This window comes from Sinohyriopsis cumingii, chromosome 3 (assembly GCF_028554795.1).
Source record: "Sinohyriopsis cumingii isolate HCF-2022 chromosome 3, ASM2855479v2, whole genome shotgun sequence".
In the NCBI taxonomy this organism is placed as follows: domain Eukaryota; kingdom Metazoa; phylum Mollusca; class Bivalvia; order Unionida; family Unionidae; genus Sinohyriopsis; species Sinohyriopsis cumingii.
This window is the reverse complement of record NC_142963.1, coordinates 8,312,113-8,340,017: the sequence shown is the minus strand read 5'-3', so window position 1 is coordinate 8,340,017 and position 27,905 is coordinate 8,312,113. Positions and strand designations below refer to the sequence as shown.

The 27,905-nt window shown below is 35.8% G+C and overlaps 1 protein-coding gene across 1 annotated transcript in view; it reads right to left on the bottom strand.

The window, feature by feature from the left end:
- LOC149802439 (cytohesin-1-like) overlaps window positions 1-27,905 on the bottom strand; it is a 149,010-nt gene that overhangs the window by 53,949 nt on the left and 67,156 nt on the right. Inside the window, exons 5-6 of the mRNA XM_089951662.1 lie at window positions 5,111-5,229; window positions 1,078-1,158 (exon numbers count right to left, since the gene is read on the bottom strand). Coding sequence (XP_089807788.1) covers window positions 1,078-1,158; window positions 5,111-5,229 — 200 coding nt within the window. The remainder of the gene's footprint in view (window positions 1-1,077; window positions 1,159-5,110; window positions 5,230-27,905) is intronic.

The following is a 27,905-nucleotide window of genomic DNA, read 5'->3' as shown; positions in this document are numbered from 1 at the left end:
ATATATTTGTGAACTAGGTGTTTTGGGCTTGTGTTGTTCTTGAAACTGATGTCAGGCATGTATACCTTCCAAAGTTACTCTACAGTATGTTGATAGTGAAATACCACTAGTCAGCTAGGAAGAAGAGCTAGCCTCCCATTGCAGTAAACACATGGGTTCAAGGCAAGTAAAATATCTCAAAAACGGCTTGGATGACAACTATTTTCGATTGCATCAGCCTGTTTAGTACACAATGTTTTGCAGAACTGTCATCTAGGAAAAGTACTGGTGTTTGCACTGTCAGCATCACATGGTGTCAAAAATGACCTTTGGACATGAAAATTGCAGATATAAATTTTGGGGGTGGGGTGCATAAACTTCTTCTGCTATGAACTGCCATTGACTTCTCTGGTCAAGTGGATAATAAATATTATTGTACTTTGTTTTAATATAGGCATCCAAATATACAGACCTTTTTGACCTCACTTGTGAATTTGATTTTTTAATGATTTTTTTAAACTAGGTCGCTGATTGCGGCATTAAATTTGTACATAAATACTGTCCCCTGTCCCCTAAGGGATGTGAGTCTGTTTCTGTTACAGACTAAGGAACTAAACAAAAGTTATTGCCTGGTAGACTATTATAATACAAAATTAAATCTAGGCAGAAAAACCCAGAAAGTTGGTAGGCTTTTGGTGGAAAAAGCTAAAAATGAATTATGTCAAATTCAATAAAATAGGCAGAAATGACTGATGAAAAATAGCACTCATTAGAATTTCCTAAGTGATATTTAGATAACCAGATTTTTAGCTGGCCAACTTGCTTTTGTTTGTTTTTTTTCTAAATTGTCCAACAGGCAAACATGCTTTATGTTTCTACTGAGTATCATCTTCATTGAGTTTGGACAGTCTTTATTGTGAAAAAGGAGGAAAACAAATAATAATCTTCCCATAAAGCATGTACAAAATCATGTCTTACCATAAAGCCTGTACCAAGATCATGTCTTACTGTAAAGGCTGTACCAAAATCATGTCTTACCATAAAGCCTGTACCAAGATCATGTCTTACCATAAAGCCTGTACCAAGATCATGTCTTACCGTAAAGCCTGTACCAAGATCATGTCTGTGAATTCATGCAGGTTTACAAATGCCTTCAACACTTCAATGTTAAAGTCATTCCTGGAAAATTAAAATAAACATAAATTAATATGCCTGCCATGCCAGAGAAAAATTAAGTCATGTATTCATAATCTTCAGCCTGTGTTTGCATGTGTCTTGGGACCAAGTACCAAAGTAGTTATCTTTCCTTGATTTGTTGCAATGCATCTTGGGACTAAGATCTAGTTACCTTTAACTGACCTGTTTAGAGTTTATGGGGGAAAAAATCTTTGAAAGCAGCACATGAATGGTTCTTTATAAATAAAAAGTTGCTCCAAGTCAAGCTGGTAGTGAAATGAAAAACTTCAACAAAACCTTGAAACTTGGCTATTGCCACAACTTGAAATAAGAATGCTCCATTTTCACCTTGCATGACCAAATAAATGAATCTCTGTCTCCAACTCACCAACTATAAAATGCATGAACAAAAGCTGCTTTTGAAATGTAACTCTGACAATTTTATCCCATTTAAAGACTCAATATTCAAATGATGAATGTCATTATCAAGGATTCTTGAATATCAAATAGCATTAGCAAACCAAGTGGTCTTCCATAACAGTATACCATTCTTTTCCCTTACCACACAGTCTATACATTTGATTCAGTATTGAAAGTTTAATTTTTGGCAGCAAAGAATGGTCAGTTTGATAAAACCCTGCAAGGGTGACCTCCCTTGAACAATCATATGCTGCAGTTGCTTGCATTATAATTTTTAATTATATATTTTCTACACTGATGATGATGGTGGTGGTGATGATGACATTATTCAAAAAGTGTAATACAATTAGCTGAAGAATTAATCCACCATGAGGCTCTCATACAAAGGAATGTGAGAAATGAAAACATTTTTTTATAAAACTATAGATGTTATTGACCAGGTATCAGCTGTAAGGTTGAAGCCTGTGCACCCCTACAAGTAACAAGAGTCCCTAGAATGTACCAATGCTCTACTCTCTAAAAAGAATTTCCAGGAATTCAAGATAATACCATTTCTACTATTTAACTGCCAAGTGTGAAAACCATCTGACATTCTTGGGTGACAAGATTTTCAAAATGAGCAACTATGGCAGTAAGATTGGCACCATTTTCATTCAGGACAAATTAGACACCATTAGAAGACCTTTGGTGAAAACCCTATTCCAATATGACCATCCATTAAAGGGAGTTAGTGATTAGATTTTCAATATGTTGTGGTAATCATACTAGATGTGTTATCTAGGACCAACTGAATACCATAAGACAAATTGTGGTGAAAACCCCATGCTGATAAGACTTTCTATCTAGAAGGAGTAACAAGAAGATTTTCAAGATGGCTGTCATAGTGGCCATCATTTTAGGTCAAATCAGAACTGTTTTCATTCATGACCAATTAGATATCACAAAAATTTGGTCCAGAAAGAGTACCAACAAAAATTATTTCAAGATTGCTGCTGAGGTGGTCATACTGGATGTCAGATTGGAGCCATCTTCATTTAGTACCAACTAGACATCATAAGTTGAGACCTCCCCATTAATTTCCATTAAGCGTGATGGTATTCATCTTCATAAAACTTTTTACTTCCTATCCATACTTCCTATCCATACTACCTATCCATACTTCTTATCCATACTTCCTATCCATACTTCCTATCCATACAACCTATCCATACTTCTTATTCATACTTCCTATCCATACTACCTATCCATACTTCCTATAATTACTTCCAATCCATACAACCTATCCATACTTCTTATCCATACTTCCTATCCATACAACCTATCCATACTACCTATCCATACTTCTTATCCATACTTCCTATCCATACAACCTATCCATACTTCTTATTCATACTACCTATCCATACTTCTTATCCATACTTCCTATCCATACTACCTATCCATACTACCTATCCATACTTCCTATCCATACTTCCTATCCATACTTCCTATCCATACTTCCTATCCATACTTCCTATCCATACTTCCTATCCATACTACCTATCCATACTACCTATCCATACTACCTTGGTTATATCATGATTTACATTCAGGCCAGATCCTGAAGCAAACATTCAAATAGATTCATAGCAGAGTAGACAGATTTCTTGAAATGTCATGGTTAAGTATTGTATCATCTCCAATCTGTGCAGAGTAGACAGATTTCTTGAAATGTCATGGTTAAGTACTGTACTATCTCCAATCTGTGCGGAGTAGAAAGATTTCTTGAACTATCATGGTTAAGTATTCTATCATCTCCAATCTGTGCAGAGTAGACAGATTTCTTGAACTATCATGGTTAAGTATTGTATCATCTCCAATCTGTGCAGAGTAGACAGATTTCTTGAACTATCATGGTTAAGTATTGTATCATCTCCAATCTGTGCAGAGTAGACAGATTTCTTGAACTATCATGGTTAAGTATTGTATCATCTCCAATCTGTGCAAATTTTAATACCTTTAATATCTCTATTGACAATATTTGTACACAAAGTGTAAACAGGTATGGTGAGACAGGGTTTCCTTGTCTACACTCCCTTCTCACTCCAACAAAATCTGATATAAAACTGTCTGTATAACTGCTGAAGATATAGCTGTTATAAATAGCTTAATCCATTCTTTTTCAAATAATTAAACCTTTATAACTTTTTCTAGAAGACTCTTTGATACTCTATTAAATACTTTTCAAAATCAATAAAAATGAATAAACCAGGAATATTACATTTTGTTCTGACAGTATCATATATTGGTCTATCACCCAAGTTATCAGCCCATGTTTCTGCCCAAATGACTCAAGTTAGACATTATTGTCTAAAACACTTTATTTTACAGTTACCCACATCCTGATGCTATTTATAGCCTAAATTTAAAAGGGTAATAAAATGCCTATCTTTCCGAAAACAAAAAAAGCAATACTTCAATTAAGACTTTTAAACATGGAGTTTTGGGTGAACCTTGATGAAATGATAGATATTAATTATCAAAAACACAATCATTATTTACTTTTCTTACTGACACCCAATTTAAGAATAACAACTAAAAATGACAGCTCTCTCCAAACTTAATCATTTGTTGTTGGCTTTACTCAACCCATCTGATTATATTTTACATTTGAGTAAATTATTGTAAAATTTATCTGGCAAGGTATCAATGACAGAATAAAATGGGATATAATTGTATAAAACTATAAGAGTGGCTTACTGTGTGTGTGTGTGTTTTTTTTTTTTTTTAACATAGCTGCAGTGCGGCAATTTATAGTGATGCCTAGCACTGAGGCATCATTCTGCAGACATGTAGCATGATGTCCGATCCACCCACACAGCATAAAGAGGTGAAGATATGTATAAAACTCTTAATAACAAAATCCTAATACATAAATTTTTTATTAATATTGCTACAATGTCTGCAGTGCAGCAGTTTGTTGTGATGTTTAGCACTAGGGCATCATTCTGCAGACATGTAGCATGATGTCCCATTCACCCACCCACCCACACAGTATAATGAGGTGAAGATATGTAAAAAACTCTTAATAACAAAATCCTAATACATAAATCAAGATAAAAGTGGTGATTGGTCTTTTTTAGCCTTAACCCAGAGACAATTTACAAAATTAGCACCTGATGCATGATGGACAATGCACAATGGATAAATGACAAAACCATACAACCTGATGAGAAAATTAAAGCACATACCACCTATACTTGCTTATAAGTCAAGTCAAACTACAACCAACAAAGATCCTGATCTGCCATAGCATAATACACCTGCAGAGCAGGGTCTATGTTGCTTGTTCTACTAATTACTCCTAAAGAACCACACAGACCCATATCTGCCGACACAGATCTGGGACTGTGCAGTTTGCAGTTGGACTCGACTTAAAAGTGAGTACATACAGTAACCTTTATGTTGTTAATGACACTACCACCACTACCATAAAAACATGATTACTGTGTCCGTACATTTTCCAACACAAGCAAAACAACAAAAAACTGTTTACTTCTCTCCCAGATAGTCTCCAATGGCTGTCTTGTTCAGGCCTTCTCCCTGGTAAAGAAACTGGGCAACGTCTTGGGGGGTGTTCTGCAGTAGCCCATGTTCTATCAGGTATTCTATACCCTGCAGACAAAGAAGCACATACTATGAGTAACAATTCCCCCAAATTTGTACTGGAATACCTGGCATATTAAATCTAATGAAGTGTGATGATAAGCCCCATCACTTTCCATGTGATGTTGGAAAAATATTTACTAAGATATCACTTTCTGGTAATTAAAGCCAATGACTGCCTTTATGAAAAATTTTCATGGTTTGCCCTCTGGTCTTACCATGAGAGAAATACTGTACCTTATTGTGCTAAATCAGTGGTAGTCCTCATCTCAAAATGGTCAACAAGGAAATATTTTGCTTTATACCTGACGACTGTCCTTGAAGACACTAAAGAGTGGTCATATTGGTGTCTGTACTCTTAAATTGATAATAAATCTTCTTCAGCTTATCTAACCTGGCTGGACTTTTTGCATGTTAAAATTATCATACGTACACATCCACTAGAAAATGAAATAGATCCTAAAGTAACAAGACAATAAAATCAAAAGGATAAAAAGCACAAGTTCAAGGTGAGAGAGACCAGTGTTTATTAATCTCATATTCTTCCTCCCCCCCCCCCCCAAGAGGCAAGACAATTCCAAATGGTATATGGACATTTGGACTGTTAGTGATGGTCAAGTGAATCCTGATGCCTGATGATCACAGACTACATGGTCCATTCCTGGGCATTTGGACTGGTCAGTAATGGTCAAGTGTATCCTGATGCCTGAAATTTTTTTTTTTTTTCACATGGAGTATGAAAATTCTGCCTTAAATTCAGTCCTAGAATAGGCTACATTGCCACTAGAATGAACACCCATGCTTCTCTGTCTAACCATGTACAAACATGGATAATTACATGCTGGTGTCATGATCTCATTCATGCTTCTCTGTCTAACCATGTACAAACAGAGATAATTACATGTTGGTGTTTCATGATCTCATCTGAAATCCCACATGAATATTGTGAATGTCAGATCTCAAATGAATATTAATGCTTACTAAATTAAGTCTGATTCTTTTCTTCTGATAACTTCTGTTAAAGTGGATCAAGAATAATTTTGTCTGTAATAAAAGCTCCAACTGTGGTGATGTCCTTGATGAAATGTCCTTCAGGTGAAATGTTCCTATCTGAGAATGAACTATGTAATTATCAATGCTGGGCACACAAAAAAACCTATGTACTGTTTTGAACTTATCCATCCTTGTGTATGTTATGACCCTGGCTAATCTGTACCCTGGCTAATCATAACACATCTTTCAGATTTTATCTTTGCAATACGTGTTATTCTCAATGCAATTTTCTACAAAGACAGAATCAGATAAATCAGTATGCATTTCTGGGTGTGGTTTGTGACCTTGAACATGCATGTTGATAAGTAGCAATGTGGGGATAAATGTGGGGATAAAGCTAAATGTATAATTTTATAAGTTTTCATGGAAACAAGTATCATAAATGGTAAAAGTGTATGTTTGCCGTGTGATAAACAGTATTATATAAATGTTCTTCTTTTATGTAAAACACTCTTTCATTGGCTCCATAATCAGGTACTAAAAGATTAATATATATGCTAAACTCATGTACTATGTCACTATCACTAGTCAACATTGTCTGGCAATACTAAATAATCCACTTTATCAAAAGCTGTCTTACTTGTCAAAAATTCAAGCCATCTATGGAATTTGGTGAAAGTAATTGACAGGACTAAAAAAATTAATTTGCATTAAAATAATCTTTTTGTATTGGTGACTCTGATCTCTGACCTATTGACCCCAAAAAGCAATAAGTGCTTTTCTTGTCTCAAATAAAAGCAATCCATACAATTTGGATACAAAGAATAACATGCAGAACTTGATTTATGATTTATGCCATGATGGTGTGTTTGCACACAGACTACTCATACCAATCGGATGTCTGCTACTTTTTCAGTCAAGCTGAGAAAGAATTTTTCTATACTTAATGGAAATGGCCGAATGCCATTCTAAATGTGTTCATGCTTGAAATCTTTTTAATAATTATAGTAAGAGCAGGTGTTCAACACCAATTATTTTAAGTAAAATGCAATTATTTACTTTATTTGGATCCTCCATATTCCTCTGAAAGGTCATAATTTACAAACCCCCTCCCCGAAGTACATACTACAAAATCAATGTTAAAGCATGTGGACATTTTTGGACAAGATCAACTTAAAGGTGTGATCCCCAGTACAATCCAGATGAAAAGTCATGTGCTGTGATGTCACAATGAAAGCTATGCACAGAGATGAACAAATTCATACTGCTCTAAATGGTGACAATTAGATCTGACATGCTCCTTCTTGACCTAGGATCCTTCTTAACCTAGTTTAGTACCTGGCCACCAATGTAAAATTCTGTAGCAATCAATAGTTTTCTTGATGATAGTTAAGGTGTAGAGCATTCAGGATTGAATACACTTAGTTTAAACAAAATTAGTATTATATCTTCAAACAACAATTTAAAGCGAATATCACAGTGATGTTATAGGGCATGACCAGATGGTGGCTTCCTTCTCTGGTTGGCACAAAGACCATAGGCTTACTCCACATTTGATTGAATACACTTGTATAAACACACATATATACACACACACTGAAATTTATTGCAGTAATCACTGATCACGATAAGTCTTTATCAAAAGACATGTAATTAAAGCACTTCAAAACCAATATACACACCTACAACCTACATTAAAAAAAAAAAAAGTTTCCACGTTGGAACCACAATAAGTTGTATTGTTTTGTCGTTGATAATGAGTAAAATAACATTAAACAATTCTTTCTCTAGTTGTTTTATGTAAATAATCTTGTATATATACAAAGGAAATGTAAAGTTCAATGATAAAACCTTCTCTTTATTCTGCATAATGGGTTCATGATGATGATGATGACGATGTGAAACAGATAATTGTCCATAGCTATTACATGCTATCTATCAGATAAAACTTTCATCGCAGTCAAATTTGTTTTATGAAAATGAACGTGTATTTAAGAGCTCTCTCTCTCTCACTCTCTCTCTCTATATATATATATATATGCTGTATCTATGATATACTTTGAGATTTATAAATTTTTCATTCCAATGAAACGAGGCTTGCTGAGTTTCCTTTTGATGAAAATTTATGTGAGTGGCATATCATTGACTCAGCATAATACTTCACATATATTTTATTTATATCACATGCTAATACACATATTTGCCCTTAAATAGAAAGCAGAAAGGATTGTGATCAAATTGTGTATCATGTTAAATTCATTTAGAAAATGGGAATAATTTATACTTTTTATCGTTCTTTTCATACTCATTTATGATTAATAAGAGGAAATGTGTCATCAATCTATAGGACTAGAATTGTTTATATATGTCTATTATTGCACATGGGAAGATCACAATTTGACATACCAATGGTATAACAATGACATATCAAATTGTTTTATACCAAAACTTTAAAAGTCATGTTATTTTTAGTGTGTGTACATGTACGTGTATATATATATATATATATATATATATATATATATATATATATATATAAAAGAAAAGTGACAGTCTTAATGACTTAGATTATATACCCAACATCAATATGAGGTATACAATCAGCACTGCTGATTCAAACAGCTTAAGCTGATTGATAGATATCTTCCTTTGTTGCCATGGTGGTTCTGCCTACCAGAGCTCTGCCAACACTTAGTTGTGATGTCATAGAGAGAACCTCCGATGTTCGCTATAGTTAATTTAAGATGAGTAAATGCACATACATGACCAGTATGACTTTTACTAAAGGTGTGTTATGATGGCTCAGGAAAGACTTCACTCTATCACATGACAGTCTCCGAATGCAAAACAATGGTGCACAAGTAAGCTATATACTTGCAAAAAACTTCAAAGCAATCAAAGCACTAAGGAAGTTCTTATCAAAATGCTTATATTCCTTGTATACATGTGAATAAAGAGGCTCTTTTTCCCCAGCAGATGAATCCACTTCTTCAAGTTGATACTGGATGTTTTCAAACAGACATTTCATTTCCTGTACTTCCTGCTTGCAAGGCAACATTTTACACCCCACTTCAGACACCAAACATATTGCTAGTCCCCATGGACTGGAATAAGGTAGGTCCAGTACATTCTCGGAATAACTTCTAATATAAAAGTGGGTTGGGACTGAATGACTGAATGCATCAGGTCTTTAAACTGCAGTCCACTTTTCATGCAAAAGTCCAACTGTCATAGTTCATTCACATCTGACCATATATTACCTTTGTGTTAAAGGTTTAACTCTTGGTCAGACTTATTGAACACACATACACTCCCCTCTCCACCTCAATAAATTCTAAATCTTGCCAAAACTGACTTTTAATATAGAATTTAAAATGAATGACAAAACATCACTAAAATTAAATTGTATATAACTACAGTTACAATGTCTATAAACTTTTGCTATCAAATTACGAGTAAAATATTCTTGTTAAAGTTGGCTTACAATATCTAAAATCATCCAATTTATCTAAGATCAACATTATTTTTACAGCACATAGAACTTTTAATCATGATATTATAATAACTGCTAGTTCTGGAAATTGTCAATGAGACACACAATGAATGCAAGATACACAATGTTTGGGTAACTAACGGGACTAACTGCAATCGTGTAGGAATGGTATGATTATGGTAAATGACGAACTGAATACATCATTCAAATTAAGAAAATTCGCAGACCTAACCTTCCATACTGATAGTCTTGTTATAATCATATAAACCTTTATGCAAGACACGTAAATGGGCAGGATTCCAAGCTTAAATTACAAGTGCAGATCTCACATCTGGCATGTGTAGCAACATCAATTATAATGTACAATTATGAGCTTGTCATATACAAAGGCCAATTTATGTGATATCAGTTATCATGTACAATTAGGAAGCTTCTCATCTTGAAAGGCCAATTTATGTGATATCAGTTATCATGTACAATTAGGAAGCTTCTCATCTTGAAAGGCCAATTTATGTGATATCAGTTATCATGTACAATTAGGAAGCTTCTCATCTATAAAGGCCAATTTATGTGATATCAGTTATCATGTACAATTAGGAAGCTTCTCATCTATAAAGGCCAATTTATGTGATATCAGTTATCATGTACAATTAGGAAGCTTCTCATCTATAAAGGCCAATTTATGTGATATCAGTTATCATGTACAATTAGGAAGCTTCTCATCTATAAAGGCCAATTTATGTGATATCAGTTATCATGTACAAATGAGCTTATCATCATTAAAGGCCAGTATATGTGATATCAATTATCATGTATAGTTACAGTAGGATGCTTCTCATCTACAAAGAACAATTTATGTGTTATCAGTTTGTTAGGTAAGATGAAAACATCCCCAAGTTAATTATATAAAACAAGTCTCATTATATAAAACAAGTCTCATTATATAAAAAAGAATTGTTCAAAATAGACGAGATTCAAATTACTACTGCAAAATAACAGTCCGAAGTGGAATGACATCATCATATAGGATCATAAAATGTATCCAATATAAAAAAAAAAGTCTAATACCAACATAAATTTATGAAATCTCTTTTACTTTACTAGCAAAAGTCTCCAATTCTACAAGAATCATTTTTATATGGTTTGTTTTTTAAAATTCAACAATAACATGCACACACTCAGTGGCAGATCCAGAAATATTGTTTAAGGGGAGTCTGAACAAGTAAGCAAAGAGACTATGGGATGGAACCCCTGGTGGGGACTGAGGGGCTGAAACCTCTATAATTTAACTATTTCCAGGGCATATTTTTAACCATCTAACAGTAACGAAAACTTACTTTAGGAAATGTTCTGGTTGTTTCACAGTCATTTTTATGGAGTTTTAGTTGGGGACAGCTCCATCCCTAGGACTGCCCTATTTTTTATTTTCATTTAATACTGGTCAATACAGGGTTTTTTCTACAAGAAAACTTGTGTGTGTTACTTCTGTGCAAGCCGTGGTTGCCAATGCATCAGTGACATTTTATGACAACCGGCTGACACAATTAAAATATTACAAAACTGGTACCACAAGCTACTGTAGCATAGTGTGAAGAGAATGTAATTCTAAGGTAAATCATGTTGTATAAAACAACACTTCTGTAAATTGTTTAACAGAAACATAAAACTGTCTTCAGGGTGTGTGTGGCATTTCATTGTCCTTGTTCTTGTGTACAACTCAATCCTGATGCAAATTACCAGCTACTTTCAGCTAAAAATTATCTAATATTTTTTTCTGCTTCAAATTAACAAATAACATCTACTATAAATTACCAAGCAGCTTTCAGCTAGAAATCACCAGATACTTTCAGCTACAAATTACAAACTACTTTCTCTGGCAAATTAACAAATAACATGCAACTACAAAATTAGTAGCCAAAAACAATCAGATGTATAAATATTTCTGGGGTATATTTTCTCCAAACGGTTGCATTGACAGCAAAGTAAGATAAAATGAGATACCATATATGATTGCATAAAAGTCAAGTTAAACTGCAAACTGCAGAGCCAAATCTGCCATTGCATTATGTGCCAGCAGATATGGGTCTGTGCAGTTTGTTATGAGTAATGAGTAGAATAAACAACACAGACCCTGATATGCAGATGCACGATGCTATGGCAGATCAGGATCTTAGCTGAGCGTGGACTTGACTTTAAGTGAGCATATACAGTAGATAAACTTTCCTCAAAGTATATATTTGACAACAACTTAAACATAAGCTCTTTAGTGAAGAGCTTTCAAGATTGTTATTTTTGTAGAGTTTAATGCTATTTTTCAGCACAAGATAGGTTATACATGGTGGCAAGTATAACTAGTGAAGGAAGAACCCTGGAAAACACTACCAATCCATGAGAAGCTACTGGCAAGCTTTCTCATGTACCCACGTTAGCTGTGCCTGAGACTCGAACACACACAGAAAGAGGTGAGATGGCAGTGATCTGGCATTGCTTTAGACCAACTGGCCACTTGGGGCCCCGTAGATGGCAGTGATTCGGCATTGCTTTAGACTAACTGGCCACTTGGGGCCCCGTAGATGGCAGTGATTCGGCATTGCTTTAGACCAACTGGCCACTTGGGGCCCCGTGAGATGGCAGTGATCCAGCATTACTTTAGACCAACTGGCCACTTGGGGCCCTGTAGATGGCAGTGATTCAGCATTGCTTTAGACCAACTGGCCACTTGGGGCCCCATGAGATGGCAGTGATCCGGCATTGCTTTAGACCAACTGGCCACTTGGGGCCCCGTAGATGGCAGTGATTCAGCATTGCTTTAGACCAACTGGCCACTTGGGGCCCCGTAGATGGCAGTGATTCAGCATTGCTTTAGACCAACTGGCCACTTGGGGCCCCGTAGATGGCAGTGATTTGGCATTGCTTTAGACCAACTGGCCACTTGGGGCCCTGTAGATGGCAGTGATCCGGCATTGCTTTAAACCAACTGGCCACTTGAGGCCCCGTAGATGGCAGTGATTCAGCATTGCTTTAGACCAACTGGCCACTTGGGGTCCCGTGAGATGGCAGTGATCCGGCATTGCTTTAGACCAACTGGCCACTTGGGGCCCCTTTTAAGAGTGACTAACATAGGTTCATCAAAATGAATAAGACTACTATTCTTCAAGCAATTTCATTTTCTGATAAAACAAAATATAATAATTCAGTTTGTTACAGCCAACTGTTTCTTAATTGTAATTTTTTTTCAAACTGCTGAATGTTCTTGTGTACCAGTCTTTAAAAGAATTAAATCATTCTTCCCTCCCATTATCCCTCATCTCATGTATCTGTAAGTACTGAACCATTTAGTTGAAACTGTTTGAAAATTGCCTGGTCAAGTTCAAATTTTGTACATTAAATAACTTGTAGGCAGTCAAGATACTTCCCAATATGGCATGCTTACTGTACTTTTATGATTCCATTAATACTGCAAATGTCTTCTACCGGCAGGTTAGGGTAACACACTGTACAATATATAAAGTACATCACAACAAATGCCTTCTACCAGCAAGTTAGGGTAACACACTGTACAATATATAAAGTACATCACAACAAATGCCTTCTAACAGCAGATTCCGGTAACACACTGTACAATATATAAAGTACATCACAATAAATGCCTTCTACCAGCAAGTTAGGGTAACACACTGTACAATATATAAAGTACATCACAACAAATGCCTTCTTCCAGCAGATTCCGGTAACACACTGTACAATATATAAAGTACATCACAACAAATGCCTTCTACCAGCAGATACCGGTAACATACTGTACAATATATAAAGTACATCACAACAAATGCCTTCTACCAGCAAGTTAGGGTAACACACTGTACAATATATAAAGTACATCACAACAAATGCCTTCTTCCAGCAGATTCCGGTAACACACTGTACAATATATAAAGTACATCACAACAAATGCCTTCTACCAGCAGATTCCGGTAACACACTGTACAATATATAAAGTACATCGCAACAAATGCCTTCTACCAGCAGGTTAGGGTAACACACTGTACAATATATAAAGTACATCGCAACAAATGCCTTCTTCCAGCAGATTCCGGTAACACACTGTACAATATATAAAGTACATCACAACAAATACCTTCTACCAGCAGGTTAGGGTAACACACTGTACAATATATAAAGTACATCACAACAAATGCCTTCTACCAGCAGATACCGGTAACACACTGTACAATATATAAAGTACATCACAACAAATGCCTTCTACCAGCAAGTTAGGGTAACACACTGTACAATATATAAAGTACATCACAACAAATGCCTTCTTCCAGCAGATTCCGGTAACACACTGTACAATATATAAAGTACATCACAACAAATGCCTTCTACCAGCAGATTCCGGTAACACACTGTACAATATATAAAGTACATCATAACAAATGCCTTCTACCAGCAGATTCCGATAACACACTGTATAATATATAAAGTACATCACAATAAATGTCTTCTACCAGCAGATTCCAGTAACACACTGTACAAAATATAAAGTACATCACAACAAATGCCTTCTTCCAGCAGATTCCGGTAACACACTGTACAATATATAAAGTACATCGCAACAAATGCCTTCTACCAGCAGGTTAGGGTAACACACTGTACAATATATAAAGTACATCGCAACAAATGCCTTCTACCAGCAGGTTAGGGTAACACACTGTACAATATATAAAGTACATCACAACAAATGCCTTCTTCCAGCAAATTCTGGTAACACACTGTACAATATATACAGTACATCACAACAAATGCCTTCTTCCAGCAGATTCCGGTAACACACTGTACAATATATAAAGTACATCACAACAAATGCCTTCTACCAGCAGGTTAGGGTAACACACTGTACAATATATAAAGTACATCACAACAAATACCTTCTACCAGCAGATTCTGGTAACACACTGTACAATATATAAAGTACATCGCAACAAATGCCTTCTTCCAGCAGATTCCGGTAACACACTGTACAATATATAAAGTACATCGCAACAAATGCCTTCTACCAGCAGATTCCGGTAACACACTGTACAATATATAAAGTACATCGCAACAAATGCCTTCTACCAGCAGGTTAGGGTAACACACTGTACAATATATAAAGTACATCGCAACAAATGCCTTCTTCCAGCAGATTCCGGTAACACACTGTACAATATATAAAGTACATCACAACAAATACCTTCTACCAGCAGGTTAGGGTAACACACTGTACAATATATAAAGTACATCACAACAAATGCCTTCTACCAGCAGATTAGGGTAACACACTGTACAATATATAAAGTACATCACAACAAATGCCTTCTACCAGCAAGTTAGGGTAACACACTGTACAATATATAAAGTACATCACAACAAATGCCTTCTTCCAGCAGATTCCGGTAACACACTGTACAATATATAAAGTACATCACAACAAATGCCTTCTACCAGCAGATTCCGGTAACACACTGTACAATATATAAAGTACATCACAACAAATGCCTTCTACCAGCAGATTCCGGTAACACACTGTATAATATATAAAGTACATCACAATAAATGTCTTCTACCAGCAGATTCCAGTAACACACTGTACAAAATATAAAGTACATCACAACAAATGCCTTCTACCAGCAGATTCCGGTAACACACTGTACAATATATAAAGTACATCGCAACAAATGCCTTCTACCAGCAGGTTAGGGTAACACACTGTACAATATATAAAGTACATCACAACAAATGCCTTCTTCCAGCACATTCCGGTAACACACTGTACAATATATAAAGTACATTGCAACAAATGCCTTCTACCAGCAGATTCCGGTAACACACTGTACAATATATAAAGTACATCACAACAAATGCCTTCTACCAGCAGGTTAGGGTAACACACTGTACAATATATAAAGTACATCACAACAAATACCTTCTACCAGCAGATTCCGGTAACACACTGTACAATATATAAAGTACATCGCAACAAATGCCTTCTTCCAGCAGATTCCGGTAACACACTGTACAATATATAAAGTACATCGCAACAAATGCCTTCTACCAGCAGATTCCGGTAACACACTGTACAATATATAAAGTACATCGCAACAAATGCCTTCTCCCAGCAGATTCCGGTAACACACTGTACCATACATAAAGTACATCGCAACAAATGCCTTCTACCAGCAGATTCTGGTAACACACTGTACCATACATAAAGTACATCGCAACAAATGCCTTCTACCAGCAGATTCTGGTAACACACTGTACAATACATAAAGTACATCGCAACAACGGCTGGGATGGATTAATTTTGGTTGCACAAGGGAGGTAACTGTTAAGTGGAGGTAAAAACCTTTGATACAATAATGAGATGAGAACAACCAGGCTTGGTTGTTAAAATATTACCATGGCCTGCATGTTGAGCCCACAATCAAAATCATGGCCACAAAATACAAAATGTGAGACTTGACCACAAAATGTGTGACTTGACCACAATGCCAAAAGTGGATTAAGCATTAAACAGAATAAATCATCTTAACTTCTAAAATACATCATTCAAAATATAAAGAAATCCATCAAGGGAAAACAGGAAACACAAGCAAGGTCAATGGGGCAAATGATACAGACTATTGCCAACTAGCATTTTGTGATTCTGTATCACCAGTCTGAATAACTACTTGATGATGCCACATGAATGACCTCTACCTTACACAATTCACAGGACATTACCATTACTGACTGACTCACAAAAATTTAACTAGTCTACTAGTCTATACTCATAAGTCAAGTTAAAATGCAAACAACAAACATTCTCATGTGCAGTATGTTGTTTGTTTTGCTGATTATTCCTAACAAACTGCAATGACTCAGATCTACTGATGCATTATGCACTGGCAGATCTGGGTCTGTGCATTTGCAGTTGGACTTGTCTTATAAGGAAGTATATTGTTATGTATATTTAATTTGCATTTATTAAGGTTTCTTTTCTCCAAGATTATATGTTGTGTAAAATTTTATTTTGGACCTGACCTTGTAAAAAATCAAGTTTATTCTGTACCTGTGTACTGACCATACAGAAGGGGGGGGGGGCAAGTGGTTAAGTGTTTGGAAAGTACATACATGTCCATTAAAACTTACTTAAGACAACTTACTGGAATTCACATGATTTTATATTAATAGTTTAGCATCTTTGTAGACAATATCTGTGGCCTAAAAACTTTATGGAATCAAATTTACCCAAATCTGGCTAATTGCCCCCACCCCCCACCCCCCACCCATTCTGCAGTTCATAATTTTGGACACTGCTTGATCCTCACAATGTCATGTTATCACCATGCTACCCCCAAAATCCAGGGCAAACTAATTTCATCATATGGCAGCAGAAGATCAGATAACCCATTCAGCATGTCCTGGGAAAACTGGAGGGATAGAGAAAGAATTTTGATCTATATACCACTATCACAATCTACCTATCAAACTGAGCAGGCAGAGAAAGCTAATCTGTGCAGTTTACTGGTACTCCCCCAACATCTGTGTAAACTGAGAGACAAGCTGGACTGGAGTGTTTCTGTCACTGGAGTGTTTCTGTCAAAGGTTTTCCACAGAATGTCTTTTAGATATGGTTGATGATGCTGTTGTTGTTGTAGGGTTTAATGCCATTTCTCCACACAACACATGCTATACATGGTGACCAGTATAACTGGTGGAGAAAGAACCCTGGAAAACCCTGGGACAAACAACTGATCCACCAGGAGAACCTACAGGCAAGCTTTCTCACATACCCATGTTAGATGAGCCTCAGACTAAAAAACCATGCAGATAGAGGTGATATGTTAGAGATGTTGAACAGTGAGGGTGCTTTAGACCACTCAAGGGGCCCTCTCTGAGATGCGGAACATGACCTACATGTCCTCCTGTAGACTGCAAAAGCAAATAAAGGAAGCAACCCATCTGGCATGTGATACCTCCCTTTATGACCCTCTAACTGAGGTCTTTGACTTTTAAAACAAAATTGACACAGAAAAAATGTGGACCTAGTTTTTGCTTTTAAAGAATTTTACACTCTTTTGCATTTATCTCCATTTAGCTTTTATTTTTGAAAAGTCTTAATCTTTTGTCCATGGATGATGCATACTAATTTTACATATTTAGCTTTTGGTTAACATCATACAGCAAAAAGTCTACTGGTGTGCCATTACATGCATGCATGCATGCATGTGCACACACATACACACACACACACACACACAGAGACTCAAGCCTCTCTCAGTTATCATACATATATGACAGGCCACATTATAATGAAGTGCATCAAGCCACATTATAATGAAGTGCAAAATCAGGAAGAAATGCATTTGTCAAATATTTTGACTTGAATTAATTTTGGAATTATCAAGAAGCTGTAGTCAAACACAAGAAAATGAAAGCTGTTATTGGCTAATAAAACTTATTATTGATTATGTAATTAGAGCACTTAATTAGAACAGTTATTCCTGAATTTATCACTTAATACTGATTAAGCAAAATACATGTACCCTTATCGTCAAAGGTGTCCACAATGGACTGATTAAGTAAAATTAATGCATCCATATCTTCAAAAGTGTCCACAATGGACTGGTTAAGCAAATTCATATACCTATATATTTATAGGTGTCCACAATGGACCCATGCAATTGACCAACCTTGAGGTCTTTAACTGCTGAAAATGTTCTTGTCATGGAACCGTATAAATGTGGAAGATCATGTATGCATTCCAAAGTCCAATTTAACTGCAAATGATTCAAGTCCCCATAAACTGCTGTTGGAAAGCCATCAGCATTAAGCCTCCTCAAAATCAAATTCAATTCATGAGGCTGGCAGTTATAGGGCTCCACTGCACATGGACTCAAAAATGTATGGTATGTTTCAGGAAAGATTTACAACAGGCAATAATTTGAACATAAGAAAGTGATGAAACAGTCCTAAGAAAACTGGAAAATGAACCCCAGATTCTCTGTATTATACCTAAACCAAATCCTACATTCTAATGTTTAGAATTATAAGTTTAGCTAGTTGTCTGGAAAAAGAAGATTTTTCCCGAAATGTAGAACTTTTGAAAGCATGCACAGAATGTTTCCCTTTCCTTCTAGAAAAAATTACAGTTTAATGACGTTATTCATTACTTGCCATGCAGTAACTCAGTTTTGTAGGACACGTAGTTGGCAGGAAAGAAACGATGTAATTGGTATAAAGTTATGAATATGACTATTTCACAAGACCAAAATTCAGCAGCACAAAATATAAATATTTTCAGTTTTAGAGTAATGTACTCTCAAATAAAAAATCTTCATGAAAACAGTGCTTTTCAAATGTTTCTAAAATCTTGCCGAGATTGAGGACTATGCCTTGCCTTGGAAAGAAAGCAATCCATTTTGACAATGGACTGAGATGACTATGCCTTGCCTTGGAAAGAAAGCAATCCATATTGGTAATGGACTGAGAGAACTATTCCTTGCCTTGGAAAGAAAGCAATCCATTTTGGCAATGGACTGAGACAACTATTCCTTGCCTTGGAAAGAAAGCAATCCATTTTGGCAATGGACTGAGATGACTAAGCCTTGCCTTGGAAAGAAAGCAATCCATATTGGCAATGGACTGAGAGGACTATTCCTTGCCTTGGAAAGAAAGCAACCCATTTTGGCAATGGACTGAGAGGACTGACTATTCCTTGCCTTGGAAAGAAGGCAATCCATATTGGCAATGGACTGAGAAGACTATGCCTTGCCTTGGAAAGAAAGCAATCCATTTTGGCAATGGACTGAGAGGACTATGCCTTGCCTTGGAAAGAAAGCAATCCATTTTGGCAATGGTCTGAGGTTTTGGGATTCCTGCTTTTACAATGAAGTTAAGTGTGAAAGATTTGACAAGAAAAGAATCTGAAATGGTTGAAAGACAGTATAACTTCTAAATTAACACAGAATATAATGAACTATGGTTCATAAACTGCCCTTTAATGGCCAACGTCCATAAACTGCCTTATGATGGCCAATGGTCTGATGTCAGCCATATCTGATTAAGATTTCATTAGGATCAACTGCACACCAGTAGAACACTTTGGTGAAAATCCCATGTTGATATGGTATTCCATTCAGGAGAATTTTCATCAAGTTCATTCTGGTAGACATATATGAGGTTTGAATGCCACCATATTCATTCAAGACCAAGTCTAGTTTGCTATATTCCTCAGTCAGGGAGGGTGTAACGCACCCTTCTGGAAATGATCAGTATGGTGTAGCTCTTCCTTTGTGGGAGGGTGTGATATGCTACCCAGAATGTGAGATGAGCATGGTACACCTAATTAATGTATACTCTAATGTCTAAAACAAATTGCTAGGGTTACTGAGTATGAATAATTAAATTCCCTGTGGGAATGCCCATTGGAGAGGTTGACAGTAAAATGTGTTTGCATTTTCTTGCATAAACAAGAAATAGGCAATATATCTGTAACCCTGGTTTTTCCTTCTAAATGATCCATCTGAACTGGTACAGGCCTTTGTGCCCAGATTTTCCATTTTTGGAATAAATACTGCAACATAAAATTGTACAGCATGCTAAAAGTCAACTGTTTTTGTTGCAAAGTTCTGTGGCCTAAAACACACTATGAACTACAAAGCTGGTGCAAGACATGAATAATTATCACAGTGTGTTAAGTTATATAAGTGTGACTCACCAAACGGTGTACCAAATCTACTGCTTCCTGTCACTCATTTCTCTGTCTTCCAATATTTAAGTTCTGATAGTTTAATGAGAATTTATTTTCTCCACAAGGTATCTTGCACCCCTTCATTTTCCAAAAGTGTAAGAACACTAAGACACTGGAAAATGTCTTTTCTATGCTGTACGTGGCATCAGATTCAACTAAATAGCAAAGATCATAATCAGCATGGATACAGACTGTATATACTACAGGATATATAAATTTTGTAATTTTTTTAAACAAGAGATGAGATTTTTCAAATACTGAACACAGACAGGTGATATAGCTGTTACTGGAAGAAAGGTCCTAACAGGTTGACATGTATGGTAGACCCTTATACTGATTTTGATTTCAAGGCATGAAATCCTTCAAATGTTGCTGAGTGGTTTTTGATGAACAAAGTTCAACATGTACATCAAACATGGGTAATAACTCTGTCAGAAAACAGTTAAAATTGAACACTGGCCTAAGTCATTATACCAAAATCATTTTCAATCCATTAAATCCTTATATCAAAAAAAGTTTCAATCCATCAAATTCCTTCAAAAGTTATGGAGAAACAAAATTTGCTAGAAAATTGAGGAGACGAATAATACAAGTAACACAATAACCCTTCCATCGACATTGGGGGGGGGGTACATACAACCCAACCCCCCAAAACAGAAGGAAAAATCAACATTTTATGTCCTCCTGTGAAAATTAGGGTGGTTGGAGACTTGAATGTGTGCGTGAAACACTGATGCTCCACCATTTTGACTGAAATGACTAAAATCAAGATGTCACATATGATGCACAGACATGGATAGGTGTGTGCGTGTGTGTGTGTGTGTCTGTGTGTTTTTGATTTTTAACGTAACTTTAAAAAAATCATCATATCACTAAGATGTCTGCTGTGTGGCAGTTTATAGTGATGCCAAGCAGACAAGTAGCATCATGCCCCACCCAGTCACATTATCGTGACACCAGACCAACCAGTCCCAACACTAACCTCTTAATGCTGAGCACCTTGCGAGGCAGCTGTTAGTACCATTTTTGTAAGTCTTTGGTATGACTCGGTTGGTGTTCGAACCCACAACCTCCCAACTCTGAGGCAGATGCTCTAACCACTAGGCCAACAGAGTAGTTGACATGGACAGGTGTTCCTACAAATTTGACTATCATGATGTGTGTACTGGTGCAAAATTTTTGTATAAGTTTTGTCTCAGCACATTCTGTCTTGGTCAGCATGACACATAACCATTAACTCTGATGTATGAGCTAGGCTCTCAATAAATTACTGCCTGCATAGGGTGGGATATGCTCTTTTTGGGGGCACAATTGGATTTTAATTAGGCCATGCTAGGATAATGGTCCGACAGATATGTCAACATAGGTCAAGTAGAAGAAATGACAAGCAGAGACAATCCAGAGACAATTTTGGGCCATTTGAAATAAGTCTCATAAAATGAAATTTTCCAGCCTAGTCATTAATATAGGCAGATTTGAGAGAATTATTCTAACTTCGGTGGGCATGTTAGATTATTTTGACGGTTAGAGAAAGTTAATCCTGACTGGCTAAGTGAAATGAGGGGGGTGCTTTACCAGAAGAAATCCAAGATTTTAAGTGATCTCCCTTGTGAAATTAGTCAGTCTAAGTTTCTTTGGGAGGCAGGAATTTAGCTCTGGGAAAAAAGTATTTTTTGTTAAATTATCCAGGGGAAAGGTATCTGGAAGGATGAGGTACTAGGAAAAAATATGGCTGCATAAAAAGAACAGGTCTCAAAAGGGCACAAAGGTATTATCTCAATCGTATATAACATGCTCACTGATGTTAGTTTGCAATTATCTGTTGAATGTATTAGTTTTAAATTCATACATAAAGGTTAAAGGTTCGCATGCATTTGTCCCAAACGTTAAAAGACTCATGTATTATATGAATTTGCTTTAATTGTCTTGTTCAGATGTAATAGAAATCCTGTATCATAAAAAGTCCATGCATTATTCTGATAAAAATTGTGTGAAGATATCTCATATGATATATATCATGTATGCTAGGAATTGATTTTTCTGTTATATCTGGAAATATATGTCAATGAAATGTTAATTACAAGTAATGTGGTTAAGGCTAGATGTGAAGTCCATGAATTCATTTGTGTAATTAAGCTGTGAATTCTAGTAACCAAGGAAAATTGGTGTGCATCAACTAACATCGCCCAGTTGGTAATTTACAGCCCACAGTGGAACATAATAGTTTATCTAACAGGTCTAGTTATGTCATGGTTCCAATTATCCATCAGACAGACATTAATTTGACCATAACAGGTTGTGTGTGTATACGGTTGTGAATTGACCATATTAGCTTAGGTCTGTTGAATTATGATAAGATGATATCTGACACAAAAAGAGTAGGAACAGTGTTTGTTTGTAGAAGAAGACTAGACAAATATTTAGGTTCCACATTATATTTATCTTATGGGGGAACAAAATAGCTCCATGCCTGTGCTACCAGTGGGAAGGAGCGCAGACTACAACAAAATTATGGTTGTGGACCTGAAGAAGTTGGAGAAAGAGAAGGAAAAGAAATACAGCATCAATGACCTGTCACAAACAGTAATTTGGAAAGGCACAGAATCAATTAGGTTATGCTGACATACAGGCAATGTGAATTTAATCATTAACTCAATTCTTTGATTAAATTTGTTCTATTGGTATAAGAGAATGGCTAATTGCATTCTGCATAAATTTTGTAATTGTATTTCTAAGAGAAAATGTATCATTCAAATGTCCTGTTCACTTTGATTTTGTTTATGTAGTTGTTACATTTTACATATTGGGGCTTGTGTTGTTCTATTCTGTATCTGTTATTCCATCCATAGTTTCATATTTTATTTCATTGTTTGCTCAATCTGGGCAATAACACCATATTCAATCAACTCCTAGATAATGATAACTAAAGAACCATGACAGGTGGGGGGTGAAATATCCCCTCCTCACAATGGGCATAACAAAAATAGAACTACTGTATGAGGGCAATTTTGTTTATTCCTCTGCCACTCTTTGACTTGTTATAAACTATGGTACAAATTATACACTTGATCATTAGAAATATTTTCCATGTTCTATAAATCATAATACTGAATGCATTGGCACCAGTGGAATAATGAAAAGTGCTATTGTTTTTCTTCATGCAAACTGATATGAAAATCATGGTTACCATCAGGCAAATTATCCAGGAATTTGCATCCAGTGGGTATTACATAACAGACCCTCCTGCCCTTCCCTAATTAATGGAACACATGCCAACCATCATTAGAATCAGCTGGAATGTATCTGGGTAGCTTATCTAATCAAATTCTAGCACAAGTGCCTGCAGAAGATATAAACTATTATCTCTGTAATAAGCCTTATATCTTGCACACTGGTAATACGTATGTCTCAGAGTTCCTCTCCACAAAGAAAATGAGATAAAAAAGGATAAAGTGGGCCCTGTATCACTCAACAAACAATTGCAAACTCCAAGTTAGATGCTTATTAGTGGACAAGGCAGGTCAGACACTTTCCTATAAATAATTTCTGAAGCAACAGCTGTATTTTGAAAGTGGTATTATTGTGCCAGATTTAATTATATCATGTAATATTATATTTATCTATATCTTACAAGAAAATATATATTCTCATATAATTCTCTTGATAGATTTAATTATTGTCTGGTTAAAATATAGGGGTATGTCTGTATTTACTGTTAAATAAAGTAGATCCCTATTAAATATGATGCTAATTGTAACCACTCTAGCCAAGTGGGGGGTGTCACATGCAGGCTGTCTGGCAAATGAAACAAAGAAATCATTATCGGCCCTTGAAGGCATGTTTGTAGACTTAAAATAAATCACTGACGGCAAGCCAAACAGATTTATGATCCTTTGTTGCCATTTTTGGGGCTCCTTAAGCATGTGTAAGCTTCTTTAAATAGAATTGAGTATTGACAACGTAGTTTGGACTTAATTAGCTCATAAGGACATATTTTACAAGCAATGTCCCACTTACCAGTAATATATTTATGGAAATTCTAGTACACGTTAAATCTTTATAAAGAATGTGAGTGGATAGTGGATATATGGCTATAATTCGTTATAGAATTCAGGCCTTGTGCATTTTGGTTTGTATACGATTTAGCTAAATGTCTGCAGTTAACACAATCTGACCATAAGTATAGCTCAGCATCAAGTCTAGAAAGGTCTTAAAGGAAACAGATACATAATAAGGGTCACCAGTTGCACTGTGCAGTACATAAATATATCCCTTTGATTCTGGTTCCACCCGAGTACCAATTTCTATATTGGTAATTTTCTTATGGAATCTTTTCATGACTGAAAATGTTAATGAATTAAAAGTTTTCAACCGTACACATTTTTTCGCTTTGAAAAAATTTATAAAAATTCAGGAATTCCTCCACCATAGTTGTGTCAATTTAAGTTATTCCAGCATGGCTGTATCAACTTAATTATAACTATTTGCCTCAGTCAGTGCCAGGTTAAGGCCTTCCAGGGCCCTAAGTGCTGAAAATAGTATGGTGCCCCACCCCCTTTACAAAATGTGAAACTAGAAAAAACAACATTAAAAGCTAAAAAGGTGGGAAAATACCAGTGTTGCCAACTTTCCAAATCAAAATACCACATACATGCCGATCGAAATGGTCTTATATAATTTAATTCTATTTTATCATCAACATTTAATTTGAATTTTTTATGGTCCACCTGTTGGGCTCATGTCCTAAGCATGTGCTTAGTGTGCTAAATGGGTAATATGGCACTGGCCTTTTTGCTAATTTTTTTTCTTTTAAGTAATTATAATTGAGGTTGGGATAATAGGATTTTTCTGATGATTGTTCTTAGATTGCCATTAACAATCTAATTCATTTAGTTTTTGATTGCGCCAGTCAGTCTCATAATTAGTAGCTTCTCGTGGGTCAGTGGTTCTTTCTGGGGTTTTCCCGGGTTCTTCCTCCACCATTAATACTGGCCGCCATGTATAGCCAATTGCGTGCTGAAAAATGGCGTTAAGCCCTACAACAACAACAATTGTTGTTGTTGTTGTAGGGTTTAACGCCATTTTTCAGCACAATATAGGCTATACATGGCGGCCAGTATAAATGGTGGAGGAAGAACCCGGGAAAACCCCAGAAAGAACCACCGACCCACGAGAAGCTACTGACAAGCTTTCTCACATAACCACATTAGCTGAATCCGAGACTCGAACTCACGCAGACAGAGGTGAGATGGCAGTCATCCGTAACGGTGAGCGCTTTTGACCACTCGGGGCCCCTTACAACAACAACAACAACAACAACAGTCTCATAATTAAAAGAAATGCACAATGAAACAGACAACAAACTGAGGTAGGAACATATAAGTTGGTAAGGAAAAAAGTAGATGTTGAAATATAATGAATGAAAGAATAGACAAATGAACAAACAATGAATGAAGATAGACAAATAAGAGAATTTTCTCAAATTAGAGGACCTAAAGACTATAAAATAAATCTTTATTGGTTTTATATACTAAATTTGGTTAAGATTTTATCTTTGAGTGTTTGGGTTTTGTTTGTGGTTTTTTTTTCGAGCACACTGATATAAGCAGAGCAACACAGTTCACAGAGAAATTATGTTGAGCATTTTTTTAAAATATAAAGTGGTGTAAATGTTTTCTATCTTTAGTAATGACATCCATATTTACTGATTAAAACTTTGGGCAAGGACACTTTCTGTCAAAATTGGCAAGGATACTGTCAAAATTGGCAAGGACACTGTCAAAATTGGCAAGGATATTTTCTGTCAAAGTTGGCCATATTCAGTTTTGCATGTTATTTAAGGCATTTTGGAAAAGAAAAATTATTACCAACTGAATTATTAATGCCAAATTAGCACCATGTATAAAACTGTCAAATCATGTTAGTGGAGTTTCATTTGTAAAATATTTAAAGCACTATATGCCAAGTTTGGATAAATTTTATTTGGCACTTTTTGCACCAGTCATTTAAAGTTTTCCTTTTTTAAATAATAGCAATCATATTCTATGGCAGATCTGCATCATTTGTATAAAATGTAATGCCAGAATGATTTTAGTTGTTGTTGTAGGGTTTAACGTCATTTTTCAGCACATGGCTATACATGGCAGCCAGTATTATTGGTGGAGGAAGAACCTGGGAAAACCCCAGAAATAACCACTGACCTAAGCTAATGATTTTAGTCACATTTGGTCAAATTTGGTTGAGTGGTTTATGAAAAGAAGAGTTTAAAGGTTTTCCTATTTTTAGTAACAGCATCCATATCTGACAGCAGTTTGGTATCTTTTAGCAAATTTTAATATCTTCTATGTCAGTATGATTTCTCTCTAATTTAATTGCGTTCTGGTGAGTCATTTTGAGAGGAATTTGTGAAAAGAGTTTTCTGTTTTTAGAAATCGCTAGGTGAGTTTAAAAAAATGGAAATGTGAGCATAACAGGCCTACTGATAAGTTCTTTGTTGTAAACTTGAAAATGTTTTCAGGCACAAGTAAGAATAATATCTGTATTCTCCCCAAGTATAAAATCCCCACACATGTGGTATTAGTTAGGTCTGTGAATTCACAGAACACTTGTTCAGATGGATGCCTGCAGAGTGCAAAGTGTCAGTGAAAATCAGTCCCATATGGAGTTGATCTTTTTAACTACCTAAAACCATCAACCAAAACTGTACAAGTCCTCAAGAAGGAAATATTTTGCAATTCATTAGAATAAATGCATGAATGCTTCTAACTTAAAGCAGCTGACTTTTCTTTGTGTATTCAGGATTTCCATGAACTGAGTTCAGCACATTAATAAAATGTAATTCCAGACAAAAGCAAACATGCTGGGTACCACATGATCTTTAAGAACGGCTTAATGGTAATTGCACAATTTATATGAAATGATAAATGTTAATTTCATGCTTTATGCTCTCATTTATCTGACTTGGTTCCCAGATAAAAGTATCCAGATAAAACAGACTTGTGTTTTATTTGTTCCTGTTCATGATGCTGTGTGAAAGCACAAGCTGGATAAAATGAAGTCAGATAAACAAGACCAAACTGTTTTTGTCCCAAGAAGACAGTTTAAACTGGGTCTGTCCTACAAGACAATCTGACATCATTGATCCAAATCTTGGTGAGAGTTACATGTAATAGCTCAGTTGGAAGAGCACTGGCTGCCTGTCTTGTTTTTTTTTTTTTGTGAGAGCTGTATGTAATAGCTCAGTTGGAAGAGCACTGGCCTGTCCTGTTTGTTTTTTGTGTGAGCTGTATGTAATTTGTAATAGCTCAGTTGGAAGAGTATTGGCCTGTCTTCTTTTGTTTTTTGCAAGAGCTGTATGTAATTGCTTAGTTGGAAGAGCAATGACCTGTCTTGCTTTTTTGTGAGAGCTGTATGTAATAG